Source organism: Agelaius phoeniceus, chromosome 7, assembly GCF_051311805.1.
Source record: "Agelaius phoeniceus isolate bAgePho1 chromosome 7, bAgePho1.hap1, whole genome shotgun sequence".
Classification (NCBI taxonomy): Eukaryota; Metazoa; Chordata; class Aves; order Passeriformes; family Icteridae; genus Agelaius; species Agelaius phoeniceus.
In genome coordinates this window covers 16,748,860-16,764,618 of record NC_135271.1, presented here as the reverse complement: position 1 = coordinate 16,764,618, position 15,759 = coordinate 16,748,860, and the positions used below count along the sequence as shown (strand labels likewise).

The 15,759-nt window shown below is 43.2% G+C and overlaps 1 protein-coding gene across 2 annotated transcripts in view; it reads right to left on the bottom strand.

Annotated features, from left to right (window-relative positions):
* Nucleotides 1-15,759, bottom strand: part of ERBB4 (erb-b2 receptor tyrosine kinase 4) — a 590,564-nt gene that overhangs the window by 158,996 nt on the left and 415,809 nt on the right. For both annotated transcript variants that reach the window (XM_077181048.1, XM_077181049.1), the window contains exons 5-8: nt 13,931-13,996; nt 6,328-6,446; nt 2,220-2,361; nt 670-783 (exon numbers count right to left, since the gene is read on the bottom strand). In XM_077181048.1, the coding sequence (XP_077037163.1) occupies nt 670-783; nt 2,220-2,361; nt 6,328-6,446; nt 13,931-13,996 (441 nt within the window). The remainder of the gene's footprint in view (nt 1-669; nt 784-2,219; nt 2,362-6,327; nt 6,447-13,930; nt 13,997-15,759) is intronic.

Sequence of the window (15,759 nt, the reverse complement as noted above, 5' to 3'; positions counted from 1 at the left end):
ACTCTCTATTCAACAACAACACAAATTATTTACCACAATTAAGGCAGATTTGGCTTCCATTAGGACTGAAAAGTTGCATAGGGCCGTGTAGGAAAACCTATGATGCTTTGCTGCACAGAGCTTCAAGCAGGGAGCAGAAAGTCTGGACTCTAGAACAGCAAAGTAACCTACAGATTTCAACAGAACAATCACTGCTCTGTGTTTGAGACATTGAGAAAGGGGGTAGAAGATTCTGGGAAAGCAGAGACAGAGCAAGGAAATGGAAACCTAATGTTGTATTGACAAATTGAGACATCCCAGACATTGGAGTCAGGGTGTTTCGTATGGCCCCCTTCGGAATGACAAAAGGACAATGCTAAAACACCTCCAGAAAATACTTGTCATTAAAATAACACAAGGAAGAATTCTTGCAGATTTCTCTAAAACCAACAGAGAAATCCCCTTCATTTGTATCTAATAAAAAGCAATTGGTTTGGTTATATTGCCATTTCAACTTAATAAATTTTCACTCTATTTTATGTGCTTGACACACAACCTACCTAGCTCAAACTTTCGTGGGTATTCAAAGGCTATTCATATTCTACAACACACTCAAGAAGGGCAATTCATGCCAAAATAACACCCTGTGTAGACTACTTTCAAGTAAATTTATACTGAACCCCTGCCTACCTTTAGGACAAATGTCAGTGCAGGGCTTGCACATCTTAATGCCATTTTCTTCAACTTCCATCTTGGAGCTTGGACATGCCCGGACACAGGAGCTGGAATCTACCACAAAGTTGTCTGAAAAGAAAAAGGAGATGTTGGCAGAAGTGAATAAAAACTGGGTGTGTTTTGGAATTATTGCTACCTTAGCACTTTCCCAGTGACATGAACATTTAAAGTTCTGTGTTTTCAGAAGTGTATAGGCAAAATAGGCACGTTATCAGAGACTTATAAAAATCCATTTTTGTCAGGCCTGATCCCTCTTTCTCCCCCTATTTAGCTTTATTATTATTTGTAGGAAAACAAAAATTACAGTAATTGGAGAGAAATAAAGCAAGATTGTCTGTCCTGTGTTTTTAATGCACACAATAGACATCTGGGATAAAACAGTGCACAGGACAATGACAAGTGTTTCGATGTTTTCCCTGTAAAACAAAAGCCAAAGGGAATATAGACTGATCCTACTTTGCTAAATGATTAATGCTGATAAGAAAGGAAAAATAAAAAAAAAGTAAATGTTCAATGAAGTATATGGGCAAAGAATTATAACCCTTATAGTGCATGATATCAGGCTCTTAACAAATCAATCTTGCTTCAGCAAACCCACCACTATTAGAGGCAGAACTAAGCCCTGCTGGTCACAGCCCCTGGCTGCTGTCACTCCTCCACAGAGATTCAAAATTTGGAATTTGGGCTGGGTTGAATTATGGCTCCATTTAATACAGATCACCCATCCTTCTTGCACATAATTTATGGACAAAATAATTAATGCACAACTGTAAACCTTTATGGAATGAAAGGGAGAGCGAGAACACTATCTCCTTTATTATTCTTTCCAATTAAACCAGCAGATCCAAAGACTGTGTAAGTGATGACCCTACAATTTTTTCTGTTACTTGTCATCATCTGGCTGGTATCTCAGAAGCATGTGGGTTTTACATGCATGGGATTCTTCTTTTTTTAACTCCCTCTTCCCCTCTAATTTTACTCTGCAGTTTTAAGACTGCATTCCTGTCAGTATTACAAGTTTATTCCTCATTGGGACAGAACTGCTCAGGGTAACTTTCTGTCAAATCATCATTACTCCAAGCTAGGTGCATCAGTATCATGGAAGCATTTGGTACCAGGTGCTGGTGGTGGACTGTTATTTTTCTGAAACAAAAATTCATACCGTTTTACAATCCCACTATTTTAACTACCTATTTCCACTATTTTGGAATTTACAAATACTGATGTAAAGCATGAATGTAACAAGCAGTTGACCAGGAAAACAGAAACCACCTTTCTTTAGGAAAATCACTCCAGGATCCTTGGGAACTATTAGCATCACAGCTAAAGGCGATGTCTTTAGCTATCACCTGGGTTATTACAGGCTGCAAGCACACGTGGAGTGATTGGAGAGGTGGTGCTCTGCACTCAGCTCTCATTCTCTCTCTGTTTTTAAGGCTCCTGAAATGCAAGTGCAGCTCCCCCTGAGAGAAGGCAGAGAGCAGGGCAGGTGAGAGAGCACTCACGTGGGCACTTCTTGACACAGAAAGCCCCGTAGGTGTACTTGGCGTTGTGATTGTGCTCCAGCTGGAAGGTGGTGGGGTTGTACACAAAGGTCTGGGGGCACTGTGTGACACAAGCACCACTGTCATTGAAATTCATACAGGCCTGCAAAACAAGGGAGGAAAAAAAAAAGGAATTAAATCAGATAGCTGCTTTAGGGTTTTGGTGGGTTTCTGGTGTAAAAGATGGCTTTGATTGTTCAGACTTGCTGTGACAGTGAGGAACATGATACAGAGCTCTCTAACATTCATTATGGCTACTTGGATTTTTGCTAGGATCTTGGCAAATATGTGACTTTTTTAATTAGGGAGTTTGGTGAGCCCCTTTAATTAGTGACAGTTGCCTGTTACAACACTTCCTACAAAACCAAAACAATGCTGTAATTTGTTTCATAACGTCTCACAATCAACTAATTCTCAACTTGATAGGACATTCTAAAATTGCCAAGAGTGAGCAGCTATTTATCATCCTCTAAGCAAATGCTAATGACTTTTTCAGAGGTCCAACCCTTTATATTTCTTACAGTGTGAATACATCATCCAGCTGAAAACTGTAATTCCCAATTAGGAGGCAAGAGGGATAAGAACTTCTTTTAAGCAAGCACAGGAGGGGGCCATTTCCCTAAGTGGCAAGTTTAACAAGGTCAGTTGCTTCACATGCTGAGAGAGGAAAATAGGACTTTGTCCCACTTAGCATTCAGGCTCTGCCACACACAGCTGACAGAGGACAGGGCCCTGACAAATGAAGAGGAGAGTGTGTGGATAACAAAAGTAATGGGATGCAGGGAAAACAATTGACCATGCAAGGTTGGTAATTAGGAGTAGAAAGCCCCACCGATTCTGACATTCCTTATCAGCACACATCATGTCTACAGATTTAACTGCAGATTATAAGAAAACTGTTGGAGTAATTTTCACAGAGCGTACCCTGAATGAAAAATTTGTATGAATATGAAAGCTGTAGCCTGACTTGGATCCCTCTAGCAGTTTAAGCAGCCACTGTTACTGGGTATTGCCTCCTCACTAACCTGTAATCCAGGCTGCTTTAGAAGTGTTAGTCTAGGAGTGAATCTTTCTGGTCTTTTTCCATTTTACTTTGTTAAAAGAAAAGATGGCTCTACATCTTTAAAGAGTGAACAAGTATGACAATAATATTCACGTCCTGTCCCTTGCCTCCTGGGCTGGGACTGAGAGAAAAGAGAAAAAGATTCCTCCCTTCTGCTGATTTTACTAGCAGTCCTTATCTCCATTTGGATCAGGACCAGCAGGACCCTGGGACCTGCCATGCCAGAAGATTTCAGAAAGGAGGGGCTAATCATGTATCCAAGGACAAAATCTGCTGCTGAAAGGAATGAGCAGGGAGACCTGTGATTAAAGCACTGTCCTGCATGGAGCATGTGCTAAGCAAAACTGCTGATCCTGCCTTGCCTGGTCCTTTACAATGCCTAATATAAAACCTGCCAGTTTTTGTCATAGAAACAGATTTTTTTAACCCTTACCAAGATAAACACTTTACTCAGGACTGGATGGCAAGTCCAGCCAAGAAATAGGGTTGTGTGACTTTTCTGGCTCTCTAGGCAGTCAGCCAGGCCCTCCTATGCATTTTAAGTTCTAGACCCAGTTTGAATCTGAGATAAAAACATCAGTAAAACTTTGCCTTAGCATGTTTGCTTGCATTTATGTCAGATGATGATTACTGTCTTGCTTTTAGAACTGAATATGCAAATGAGTGCATGGCAGCAGATGGAGGAGGATGGATGAATTTTATCTACAGATATTAAAACCGTATTTAGAACAGGATGCTGCTGCAAGATGCCATAATGCTCTAAAGGATTTGTAATGCTTCATAAGCTGTACTTTTGCTTATTAATAAATACTAATTTAGTTTGTTTCCTCAACCAATTTCTTACATGTTGACTTCAAAGGTACTCCATCATGTACATGACAATTCTCTGATAACAGTTTAGCAAATGCATAAAGCACACCAATACTCCTTGGAGACATAGCAATTTTCAGGAAAAATTCATCTAGAAGATCTGAAAACTTATAATTTATGACTGAAATGTTTTATATACATTTGTAATTGCTTCGATAATATATGCAAATTTCTAGCACTTTGTGCTAAATGCTGCTAATTTGTGAATAAAAGCACAGGAAATACACAGGGAAAAAACAAAGTTATGTGTCTCAGCTGAAAGCTAAGCACAGTTGTCTATAGCCTAAAGGGTTACACTCTTCACCCACTGTGTCTAAGCAAGTAATGACTAGGCCTGAAAATTGCCAGACCCCTGCTGAAATTCTTTTACATTGCTCTGGGGCCAGAAGGGAATGAGAATAAACCCTGGATGCCTCTGTGCTGTACCAGAAAAAACATACCAGTTGATTTTTAGCATGTGTATATCCACAGCTGCCACAACTCAGACAGTCTAACTTTCAGGCTGCAGCAGTACCCAACTTATGCTGCCAATAACTTGAACTTTGTGGGTGAGGGTCCAGAGTGATGCAGAGTCCCCAGGCAGGTGCAAAGGAGAGTTACTTATTGCAAAAACCAGGCCTTTTTAAGCAATTAGGCCCTTATCAGTTACATGGCTTCAAATCATAACAAACAAATCCAGCCATCACCACACACCATTATAAGAACACATGATGGTTATGTAAATTGTTTTTCTACCCCAATTCAGCTGAGTCTCTCTCAAACAGTCCTTTTCTACCTAGCAAAAGTAGCAGGCCTGAGCCATTATTTTACAAGGCTTTCCTTTTGTAAAATTTTACTTACTGGTAACAGTCCTTAACTCTTGAAAGCATCAACACATCAGCTCTGAGGATGTTCCTCAATGCTCATTTGGACCCAATGACTGCATTTTTCCTCTTCCCTTTACCTATTTATATTGTCCATGACACAAGAAAGACTGGTATTTTCCTGTCTCTCTAGTTCAAAGCCAACAGAGAACTTCCAGACACTGTTGGATCACCCACCCCATATGTGCTGAGCATCTACTTGTGAAAGGCCACAGAGAACAGCTCTAGCAAAACCTCTTGGTGGCTGTCAGGCCACCACTACATTTCATCAACAGCCAAAGAACAGCATTTAGAGTGTGGTTTTGAAGCACAAAACCTATCACTATCAAGCAGTTAGAGCCAGCCAGGGAAAGATGTATTTTTGCCAGTTAATTATAAGTCACTTGCCCACAGTTTCAAAATATATGCAATTTTCCATACCTTCCTCCCAACTCACCTGGCAGTCAACTTCACAGGTCTCTTTGAGCACATGGGTATCTTGGAAAATTCACCTCTCTGTGCAGGTTCTGAATCTACTTTAGACCTAGGTTTGCTTTCCCTGAAATCATTAGTAAAACTTGTCTCATCGACTCAGTGTGATGAGCTACACATTTTTTTGAGATCAGTTTTGGGTTCTAAGGCTGCTAAAACTCTTAGAAATAAGGGATTAGAAACAAGACAGATTTTATAAAGACCTGGATATTTAGGTTGTATTTCTTTAAAGAAAAAGCCATTTCTTCTTTCCATCTGAAGCACACATGTAGTAATATGCATTTGAGGGAGAGCGTTTTGGGAACCACTTTCCTTCCATCTCCACAGAGAAGCATGCCCGGTAAAAAACCTGAATTTAAATTAAGTCTGGCAGAAACAGGGAACACCTTGCACAGAGAATCTAAATAGTACTCTTGCCTTTGATATGAAAAGCACACAGAGCATTAATAAAAGCCATGTTCAAATATAATGACAAATACTTTTAAAAATCTGCTGTCACCTCTAAAAGCTAATTTTGGAAAAGAAAAAGATAAAAATCAGAGATAAGCATATTAACAGTTCCCAATCTGTATTTACAAATCTCATAGATCTGTTAATGAGTAATATTAAGTAGATAAATGATGTTAATAGAATATAAAAAATCCTAAAAGCTAAAAAATTTGCATCCTGAATCTGCGAGTGTGCATGCAGTACATTAGAAGGGTGAAACTGTGAATTTCATGGATTAAAGCATTAAGACTCTGCAGAGTGATTGGCAGGAAGAAGAAGAAAGAGGAATAAGAACAAGGCAGACGGCACGTACAAAGCAGTCGGTGTCCTTGGGTCCGTAGCAGCCGCCGGCGCACTCGCGGTGGCAGCAGTCGCTGACGTAGGGCCCGTAGCAGCGCCCGTCACACTGCTCTGCACACACGGTCTTGGTCACTGCGGGGCACAGAAAGGGACAGCGTCACACACGGGGCCAGGCACAGAGCTCTGCGACTGCTCCCCGAGCAAAACACCCACAGCGCGCTGGGAAAACCACCAGGGAGGAAGGGAAACGCCTCAGTGGTGCTGGTGCTCGGATCCAGAACGTCTGCAGGACACCCGGGCCCAGAACGTCTGCAGGACACCCGGGCCCAGAACGTCTGCAGGACACCCGGGCCCAGAACGTCTGCAGGACACCCGGGCCCAGAACGTCTGCAGGACACCCGGGCCCAGAACGTCTGCAGGACACCCGGGCCCAGAACGTCTGCAGGACACCCGGGCCCAGAACGTCTGCAGGACACCCGCGCCCAGAACGTCTGCAGGACACCCGCGCCCAGAACGTCTGCAGGACACCCGCGCCCAGAACGTCTGCAGGACACCCGCGCCCAGAACGTCTGCAGGACACCCGCGCCCAGAACGTCTGCAGGACACCCGCGCCCAGAACGTCTGCAGGACACCTGCAGGACACTTGGACCCCAGAACGTCTGCAGGACACCTGGATCCAGAACGTCTGCAGGACACCTGGATCCAGAACGTCTGCAGGACACCTGGATCCAGAACGTCTGCATCCAGGATGCCTACAGGACATTTGTATTCCAGAGTTCACAGAAGCACCAGGTTGGAAGTGACCTTCAAGATCATTGAGTCCAACCCATGCCCCAACACCTCAACTAAACCCTGGCACCCAGTGCCACATCCAGGCTTTTCTTAAACGCATCCAGGAATGCTGACTCCATCACCTCCCCAGGCAAACCACTCCAGAACTTCATCACTCTTTCAGTGAAATACCTCTTCCTAATATCCAACCTATATTTCTCTTGATGCAGGATGTCTGCAGAACACTTGTATTCCAGAACATCTGCACATCTGTATCCAGAATGCCTGCAGGAGACCAGTATCCAGAACATCTTCGGGACACCTGTATCCAGAGTATCTGCACAGTATCTGTATCCAAAATGCCTGCATGATCCCCTCTTTAGGGGCACACATATTGCTCAAGGATTGTGGAAAAGGAATTTTTAGTGTGCCCTCTTAGCCTTGGAAATTCCTAAGGAATGTTACTCTTAAATCATTAGTTTTTTAAAACAGGTTTTGCCATTGTCTCCCCTGCCCCCAGAAATAACAGAAGAGCCCACCAGTTGCATGAGAGTTTTCCCCACCAAGAACAGCAACACAGAATAAATGAATGAAATTCAGAGTGAGACCACCAGTGTCAGAGCTAAAGGCTGCCCTTGGTGGCAATCCCTTTGGCAAATGGGAGCAGAACAAACTGCAACCTTGGAGCACGTTTGGAAACACCGCTCGCTATTTCTAACTAACACAATCCTGCCTTCATTCACAGAATGGAGCAAGGACATCTACCAGCTGGATTGCTCCACACCACTGCGGGCTTAACCTTGTGCAAAGAATGGTCACCCAGTGGCCCATCCACCTCCCCTCCCTCACTCAGCTGAAATCTTTATTTTATGGAAAAAAAAAATAATATTATCCAAACTAAACCAGCCACCACTGCCTACCATGCTGTCAGCTGTCTTTTGATAAAAACTGGGATGATACACTTCTGCAATTAACCTTCAACACCTATTTTTTAAAAAGCATTTAATTACTTCTCGATGAAAAACACTTTTCAGGAAGTAAGAAAAAACAAAATTCCATCCAACTTTCTGCTCGATTCTACTATTTTAATGTATAAGTATCATCTTTATAAGTACATTCTGATCCAAAATCCCTTCACTACTTGCCAGAAATACTTAAGGTAATGCTGAAAGTTCTTGCTACATATTTATTTAGGACATAAAAATGTAAATAACTAAAGAGGAGGGATTGTTTGTGATCTACAGAATAAAACAATGCACTTTTAGAGCATTTTCATCTTGCTGATACCAGAGGAAAACCCCCAGAGAGAAAGAAAAGGCTTTTGTGGTTTTGCAATCTAATTTGAGGAATTTGGGAAATTCTGTGAAGGCACTTACTGTCAACACTGCCAGAGAAGCACATTAAAAAGATTTGTTTATTTAAGTGACAGTATTGATAAACATTAAGACAGATGTGAAACAATGGCACCTGTGGCTGTGTGCCACCAGCACACTGTGTGACAGTCTTGGCTCATGAAAATGAACAAATTCCTTCCCTAGTCTGTGAGTGTGTGTCTTGTTTTCCACCAGCTCAGGATTTGCCCTGGACTGGGCACTGTGTGCCTCACAGAGAGGCAAAGCCCAGCCTTACCCTGACCTGAAGGAGGGCCCAAATTCCCAGTGGAGGGCACAGAGGCCATCCAGTTCTGTGAAAAAGAAAAAAAAAACAAACCCCAAACCCTCTGTGGTCACCTGTGCCATTGCCCAGGGAGCAGCTGCTCCTGGAGCCAAGGGCCAGCACCCAAAGGCTCTGCCACCCCCTCACCATGGCACTTGTGTTTTGACATGGCCACAGCCACATTTTACCTCGTGGCTGTGCCTCAAGGCCATGCATGGAGCCCACTGCTAAATGCATCCCTTGCTGTGCCCCACAGCTCTTGGACATTCTACTAAAACCCCAGGAAGTTTTGGTGTAAAGCCCCTCTGTGTGGGTAATCCTGAGCCACCAAATTAATCTCTGATTTATCTACCCAGAACCAGCTGCTGTTGGGTGTGGGCCACAATATCCACCCTGTCCATGGAGCCACTGGTTCCTCCTGGAGGAACAGCTCAGTTGGCTGGACCACAGTGCTGATAACATCAAGGTTTTGGGGTTGATCTTGGGATGGGCCATTCACACCAGGGCTGATCTGGGGGAACACAGCCCTCTCTTTCCTCTCTTCAGCACAATATTTGAACTGGATGCCTTCAAAAAGCATATTTTGCTTCTGGTTAGACACCAGCTCAAAGAGGGCCTCTACCATGCTTTTCAGGATAGGGAACACTGTGGGTTTTCCTGAAGCAAAATTAATTAAAGCAAAGGTTTGTCACTGTTCTTCCCTAGTTTGTTTTTCAGGGAAAACAAACAATGCCCACAGAAATGCCAGTGTGTTGTTCTGGAAAAGGCCAGAAGATATCCTATCTATCTCCTGTTTCCCTGTGTGCCATATTTGCATTATAGCTGCTACTGAAAGCCCAGGTCTGTGGAGAACCTGTCAGGTGTCTTCAGTGGCACCACACACCCCAAGACATTAATGAGCTTGGCAGGCTCTGGATCTTAAGGACTTAAGGTCTTTCCCCAAGCCAAAACAAACACAAGGCAGTTCTGTCTATTTTCTGAAGGCCTGAAACAATCTGATTGCTCAGATGCCAATAAACACCACTCACCACTTCAGCTTCCTGCAATCATTCTCAAGGGGTAACCCCTAGCTGCACTGGTTTAAAAGAGAACAAGCTTCCCCCTCCCCACCCCCCAAATACAATAAATTGATTTTATAGCTGTAACTCAAGACCTATCTGAATTATAAATGTTGCCCAAAATGTCAAACTATTTGGCATTTCAGGTGCCTGGCACTCATATCTTCACCCAACACAATAGTGAGGAGAGCTTCACTAATCCCAGCTGAGACCCCAAGCTTCAAATTAGACTTTTTGAGGGTCAGCACAACTACCTGCCTGGATTCCTACAGATCCTGTGCATGATCCCAAGAATTTGGAGGGTTCAACTGCACAGAACTGTCACAGTCAGGCCAGGACCAAAGGATAAACACCAAAGTCCTGAAAAATTTGCTGTGCATTGAGATGGATTCCTGGGTGAGACTGTCAACTTCTACCAACATTTCATTGCAATAAACTGTGATGAAATGACCACTTCATGTACATGTGCAAATGATCAGTCTCCTTTATATTTTCCCCTCATCTTTAATTGTGTCAGGACAATACCAATCCATGAGGGCAAAAATGGGAAGTAACTGAAATCAATGAAAGTGTTCCCAACACGCAAAGTTACTAAAGCAGTACAAGGGTTTTAATTAAAGATGCTGGCTCCAAGCAGAAGTGTGGGTTTCCCTGATTGATCCCAGCTGCTGGTTCAGCTCTTTCTGTGTGCCCCACCAGGATCCTGCTTGCCTTTGGCTGCTCTAATTTGGCACCTTCTCAGCAATACCAGCTGCACAAGGACAGTATAAATACAGCTGTGCCCTGACCACACTCCTGTGCCTACACAGAGTCAAGGTGCACTTGACACTTGCTACATGTTTTGTGTTTCAGGTTTGATTTATAGGTTATATTTGTTTTTTTGCATTCCCTTAGTTGGGTCTATATTCTAATTCAGATTGTTGTGTTTTCAGTTACAATCCTCCGGGAAAAAGTGCATAATCTGTCACTTTAAAAATATATTGAATTGTAAAAGTTTTAATTTCTGCATCAAACTCTTAACAGACATGAACAGCAAAAATTTTAACAACCTAACCATAGATTTTCAAATTTAATTAGTAACTTCCAAAGGCATTTGTTATTATTTTTTAAAGTGGTTTGCATTCTATTCAGTGTGTGCCCAAAACAATTTGAAAAACAGAGTCTTTTTTAAGGTATTTTCATATTAGCTTTTCCTGACACTGAAACAAGTTATATCATCTCAATTTCAAATCCTTCCTATTAGCATCTACTAATATTTTAATTATAAAAGTAAAAAGGATTGCTAACTGTGTATAACAGCATTCTGAATTTTATCTTCTCTATCTCCTAACAGAACAGCTTGGCTTAAATTTCCTATTAATTGTCTTCTTAAATACATGAATTTTCTTGTCACATTTAAAGAGACATTAGAACAGAGTTAGATGCAGGTGGTGTTTCAGACAGACTTAGCAACAAAGACATTGCTGGAAGGCAACATAAGCAGCTAGGTAGATGATATTCATGAAAAAAACAAAGGGATTTGGTTTTTTTTTCCATATGTAATTTGAAATGAAAGACACGGATTAAGATCTTTCATTTTTTATCCTTTCCCAGGAAAATAATTTAAATCTTATCTTGGGAGGGGGCCTCATTAAATTTTTTTGCTTCAATCCTCAATAAAAAAAAAGAAATTATCAAAATGAAGCTCTGAGTTGCTTCTAGGATCAAAATGGTTTGGCACTGGATGTAGCACTGCTGGAGCATTTTCCTACATGTGTTGGACAGAAGTACATCCAAGGTGACAGGGTTAAGGTAGACACAGTGTGCACAACACAGCTTGTATCTAACAACATTTGTGAGCCCAAAAGCCAGGTATGTCTTTTAAAATCATACATTAAGGCAGCAAAAGCATAATCCCACTTGCATTTTTATGTTTTGAGCCCCTACTCAAATTCTCCCTCTTTGCTTCACTCATTTTGAAGGAAACACATTGTGCAAAAACCCAATGAAGAAATACCCTTTGCCAGCCTCTTCCTTCAATCCTGCTGCTTGTCCAAGGTGCAGCGAGGCCATGGAGGCAGAGAAGAAGTCTGTGATGTAAAACTAATTCCTGTCCTTGACCATCAGAGTGGGCTTGAAGGTTGTGGAGTAGCTACTCAAGAAGAAGAGTGTGATCTGTGTACCTCCCTTACACTTGGATGGGTTATGGCTTTTCTTAATTTAATATTTTAACCCCATGGTTGTGCCTTAGCCTGTCCCCACTGTTTGGATTTGCAAGGGCAGCCACTAAGAGCTGTCACTCCTGGAGCCAGCCTTGTGTGCAGCCCTGCTGAGCTCCTGCCTTCCCAGCCCTGCAGACAAGCTCTTCCCTCCCTGTTAATTCCACTTTAATCCACCAATCAGCTCCCTTATCTGAGAGCAGGCTGAGACCATGGGAGCTGATCCTGCCACATGGACCTCTGCAGGAACACAGCTGGACTTGCCATGAGGCTGGAGACACAGCCTGAACCAGCACCATGGGCTCCTTACAGAACATAACTGCAAAGAACTATTTTAAACTATTCTTGGATATGATAACCACAAAAGGCCTGAATAAATCTACCCATTTGGATGGGTTATGCAGCTTCTTACAAAGTTACTAGTTTTAACAGAAAAACAAGCTTCTCATCAGGCCAGAAGGAAAAAAAAACCAACATGAATTAATTCTAATCATGATATAAAACAATTTGGTCAGGTAGGGTTTAAGTCCCTTTCCATTATCTACTTAAGCACACAACCCAGAATCTAACTTCTTTTCCTGGTTAAGGAGCACTGACTTCCTCAGTGCCTTCATAAAGACTGTGAGCAGAGGAAGGAGATGTCCCAGCTCAATTCAGACAAAGAAGAATCTGCTCTGCATCACTGTCCCTTAGTCCTAGAGTATGTCCTGAGGGGGTTTTAACCATGACTGCAGATGAATATGAAGCAGTGATACAAGAACACAGCTGGAACTATGAGCAACTTCTCCAGCAGAACCAGCTGATGCTCCTAAAGGGAAAGCAGCTCCTGGCAGGGTCTCTGCAGGTACTGGGGCAGCAGGGCAGCTTGGATTTCCTGCTCAGACTCATCCAACCTTCACCTCAAGCTGTCTGACAGTTCTAACTCCATTCTATCTCTTACTCTAAGACACTAAAAAAACAACCAAAAAAACCCCAAAAACGCCCCAAAAAGCAGCATCTCTGCACTGTTCCTACCCAGTCCCAGGAAAGAGGCAGATGACTCTGGGCTGACTCTCCTTAGCTCAGAGCTTACTTGGGGTGCTCCCCTGGGAGTGGCTCATTTGTCACAGTCCTTCCTCCCATTTACAGCTCAGCCAAGGAAATAAGCTGGGAAAGTGTTCTGTGGGGGAGCTCCCAGCAAACACTTCATTTCCCAGGGAGAGTGATTCCAGTAAAGGCAACTGGTTTTCACCCTCCTGTAAGCAGGAAAAAGAAAAAAACTTGTAGAAAAAACAGCCCTCAATTTTCTCCTCTTTTATTATTATCTGCTAATATTGTGACTGTACTTCTGGCTCTTTTGTGCCTATGTGAAGGAACTTAAAGCTCCTTCAGGAAGGAAGAAGGAATTCATTTTCATGCTCTCTAAATTCACAAGGACAGAAACACAGCACAAGTGACCCTTCACTTACTACTTCCTTCACAAAAAAGCTATTATTCTCTCTTCCAGTACAATTCAAATATATTCTGAAGTTATTGTAAAGAAAACAGTTCTGCAAGATAACAAATATTCCCAGGCTACCATTGAAATTAACAGAGTATTTTGGCATCAGGAACATTGCCATGTCAGGTGGTCATTAAAGAGCTCCAAATCTGCCATCAATATTCTCAAGAGCCATGCTCCATGTTGCCACCCAGTAGTGAAAAGAAAATTCAAGTTAGCATAAGGAGTTTTAGAAATCCCAAGGGAAGAAAGACACATATCATTCACATGGGTAGGGAAAAAAAGGCAAATAATCTATTGATAAAAATATATGGGGGGAAAAAAACCCTGGTACATTTTAGAGTTATACTGAATCCAGAATTTATAGTATCCCTTCACAACTGAAAGAAAAAACAAGTAGGATCTCTGCTACATTGTTTTCCAGCCCTTTGTTCCTCGCTCTTACACACTTACAGGTCTGGCAGTGATTCTCTGTGGGTCCCCAGCACCGTCCTGTGCAGGACTTGTGGCAACGACCACCTGCAGGACAGACAGAAAGAGAGAGATTGGAAATGTGCCTTCCTTTCATTCCTTCAACATCCAGCAAATGAAAAGATGAGAGTCCACCTTGTCTTTGAAAGGGTTTTATACTTCAGCATAGTTGAAACAGTGCCTATAAAAAATGCCCAACACCAGACCTGGTGTCAAACTTTTATGAAATACAGGTACTTATCTAAATGCTTTATACTCTAAATACATTTTTGCTATGCATAATGACACAGACATTTTAAACCAAAAAGAAGTATGAGCAAGTCTGGAGGGCTGAGGAACAATGTCATCACTCAGTGCCATCACTATTGCTTTCCACAGCCTATGTAAAAGCTGCTGATTCCTTCACAGGAGAGGAGATGGCTATGCAGGAAAAGCTATACAGGTACTTACCTCCTGTCCAATTTCATCTGAACAATTGTCACAGTTGAGACAGCTACAATGCACAGAGCATCACCACACAATTCCAGAAAGCTTTAAGCATTTGCCCATGCACAGGAACACCTCACCTCTTCAGCAGGCTGCAAGCATCTGCCCTTCTTGTTCTTCAGCCCAGCCTTTTATCCCCTCCTGTTGATGCACTGCACCTGTGTGCCCTCTGTTCCCTTTGGTGGTTGGTCAGTGCCCCTGGGCACTCCATGGCTCGTTCCCTTCAATAGCATTCACCTGTCCTGCACAGCTGCAGCCCATTAAGGATGAGGCTGGGCCCAGCCCCACTCCCAATCACCATAAACTTGGTGCCTACAAACAATGGGACATCCCACTCAATATCTTTGGTTCAAAGCCACCCCCTCTTCCCCACAAACTTGCATGGTCTGCATGTCCAACATTATGGTCAGGGAAATGTGCCCTGTGCAACCACCTGAACCCCAGTGACAGCAAAGCTCACAGGAGTTTTTTTTCTGGCTGCTGGTTCTTTAGTTGCCTTTGGTTGTGCTTCAGAAAGAACCTCATGTTCCTTCAGACTTTGGACATGGTATTCTCCATCATCTTTCCTCATGCTGGTATGGTGCAATTGAGACAACCACAATACACAGAGCATCACCACACAATTTTAGAAAGCTCCAACCCATGCACAGGAACACCTCACCTCTTCAGAAGGCTTCAGGCACCTGCCCATGCACAGTAACACCAGGGCACTCAGCAGGCTGCAAGCATCTGCCCTTCTTGTTCTTCAGCCCAGCCTTTTATCCCCTCCTGTTGATGCCCTGCACCTGTGTGCCCTCTGTTCCCTTTGCTGGTTGGTCAGTGCCCCTGGGCACTCCATGGCTCCTTCCCTTCAATAGCATTCACCTGTCCTGCACAGCTGTGCCCACTGGGGATGAGGCTGGGCCCAGCTCCACTCCCAATCACCACAAACTCTGTGCCTACACTGACAGGTTTAGTCCCTGAAGAAAAAGAACTGTAGGTGCTTTCACTGTAAAACACAGCTGTAAGAAGAAGCATTAGCAACAGAAGCTTTTTATGAACTACCTAGTAATTAGTGACTGAAATCCACTTGGACTGAGGTGGGAGTTCAGTTCATGTGTCCATGTCATGGCAAAATGCTGACCCATGTGAGAGGGACTGGCAAGCAAGGAGAAGAGCTGGAATGTTCTCCTCTGGCTGCACTTCAGCACCACAGGAGAGAGCGCTCGGACAGTCCCACACCCATCTGGGCTGAGAGGGAAGGGAGACCCCATTCCATGGCTGCCATCTGGACATGGCCAAGGTCCAGGCACACTCCCAGGTGTGGCAGTGCCTGAGGGGCAGGC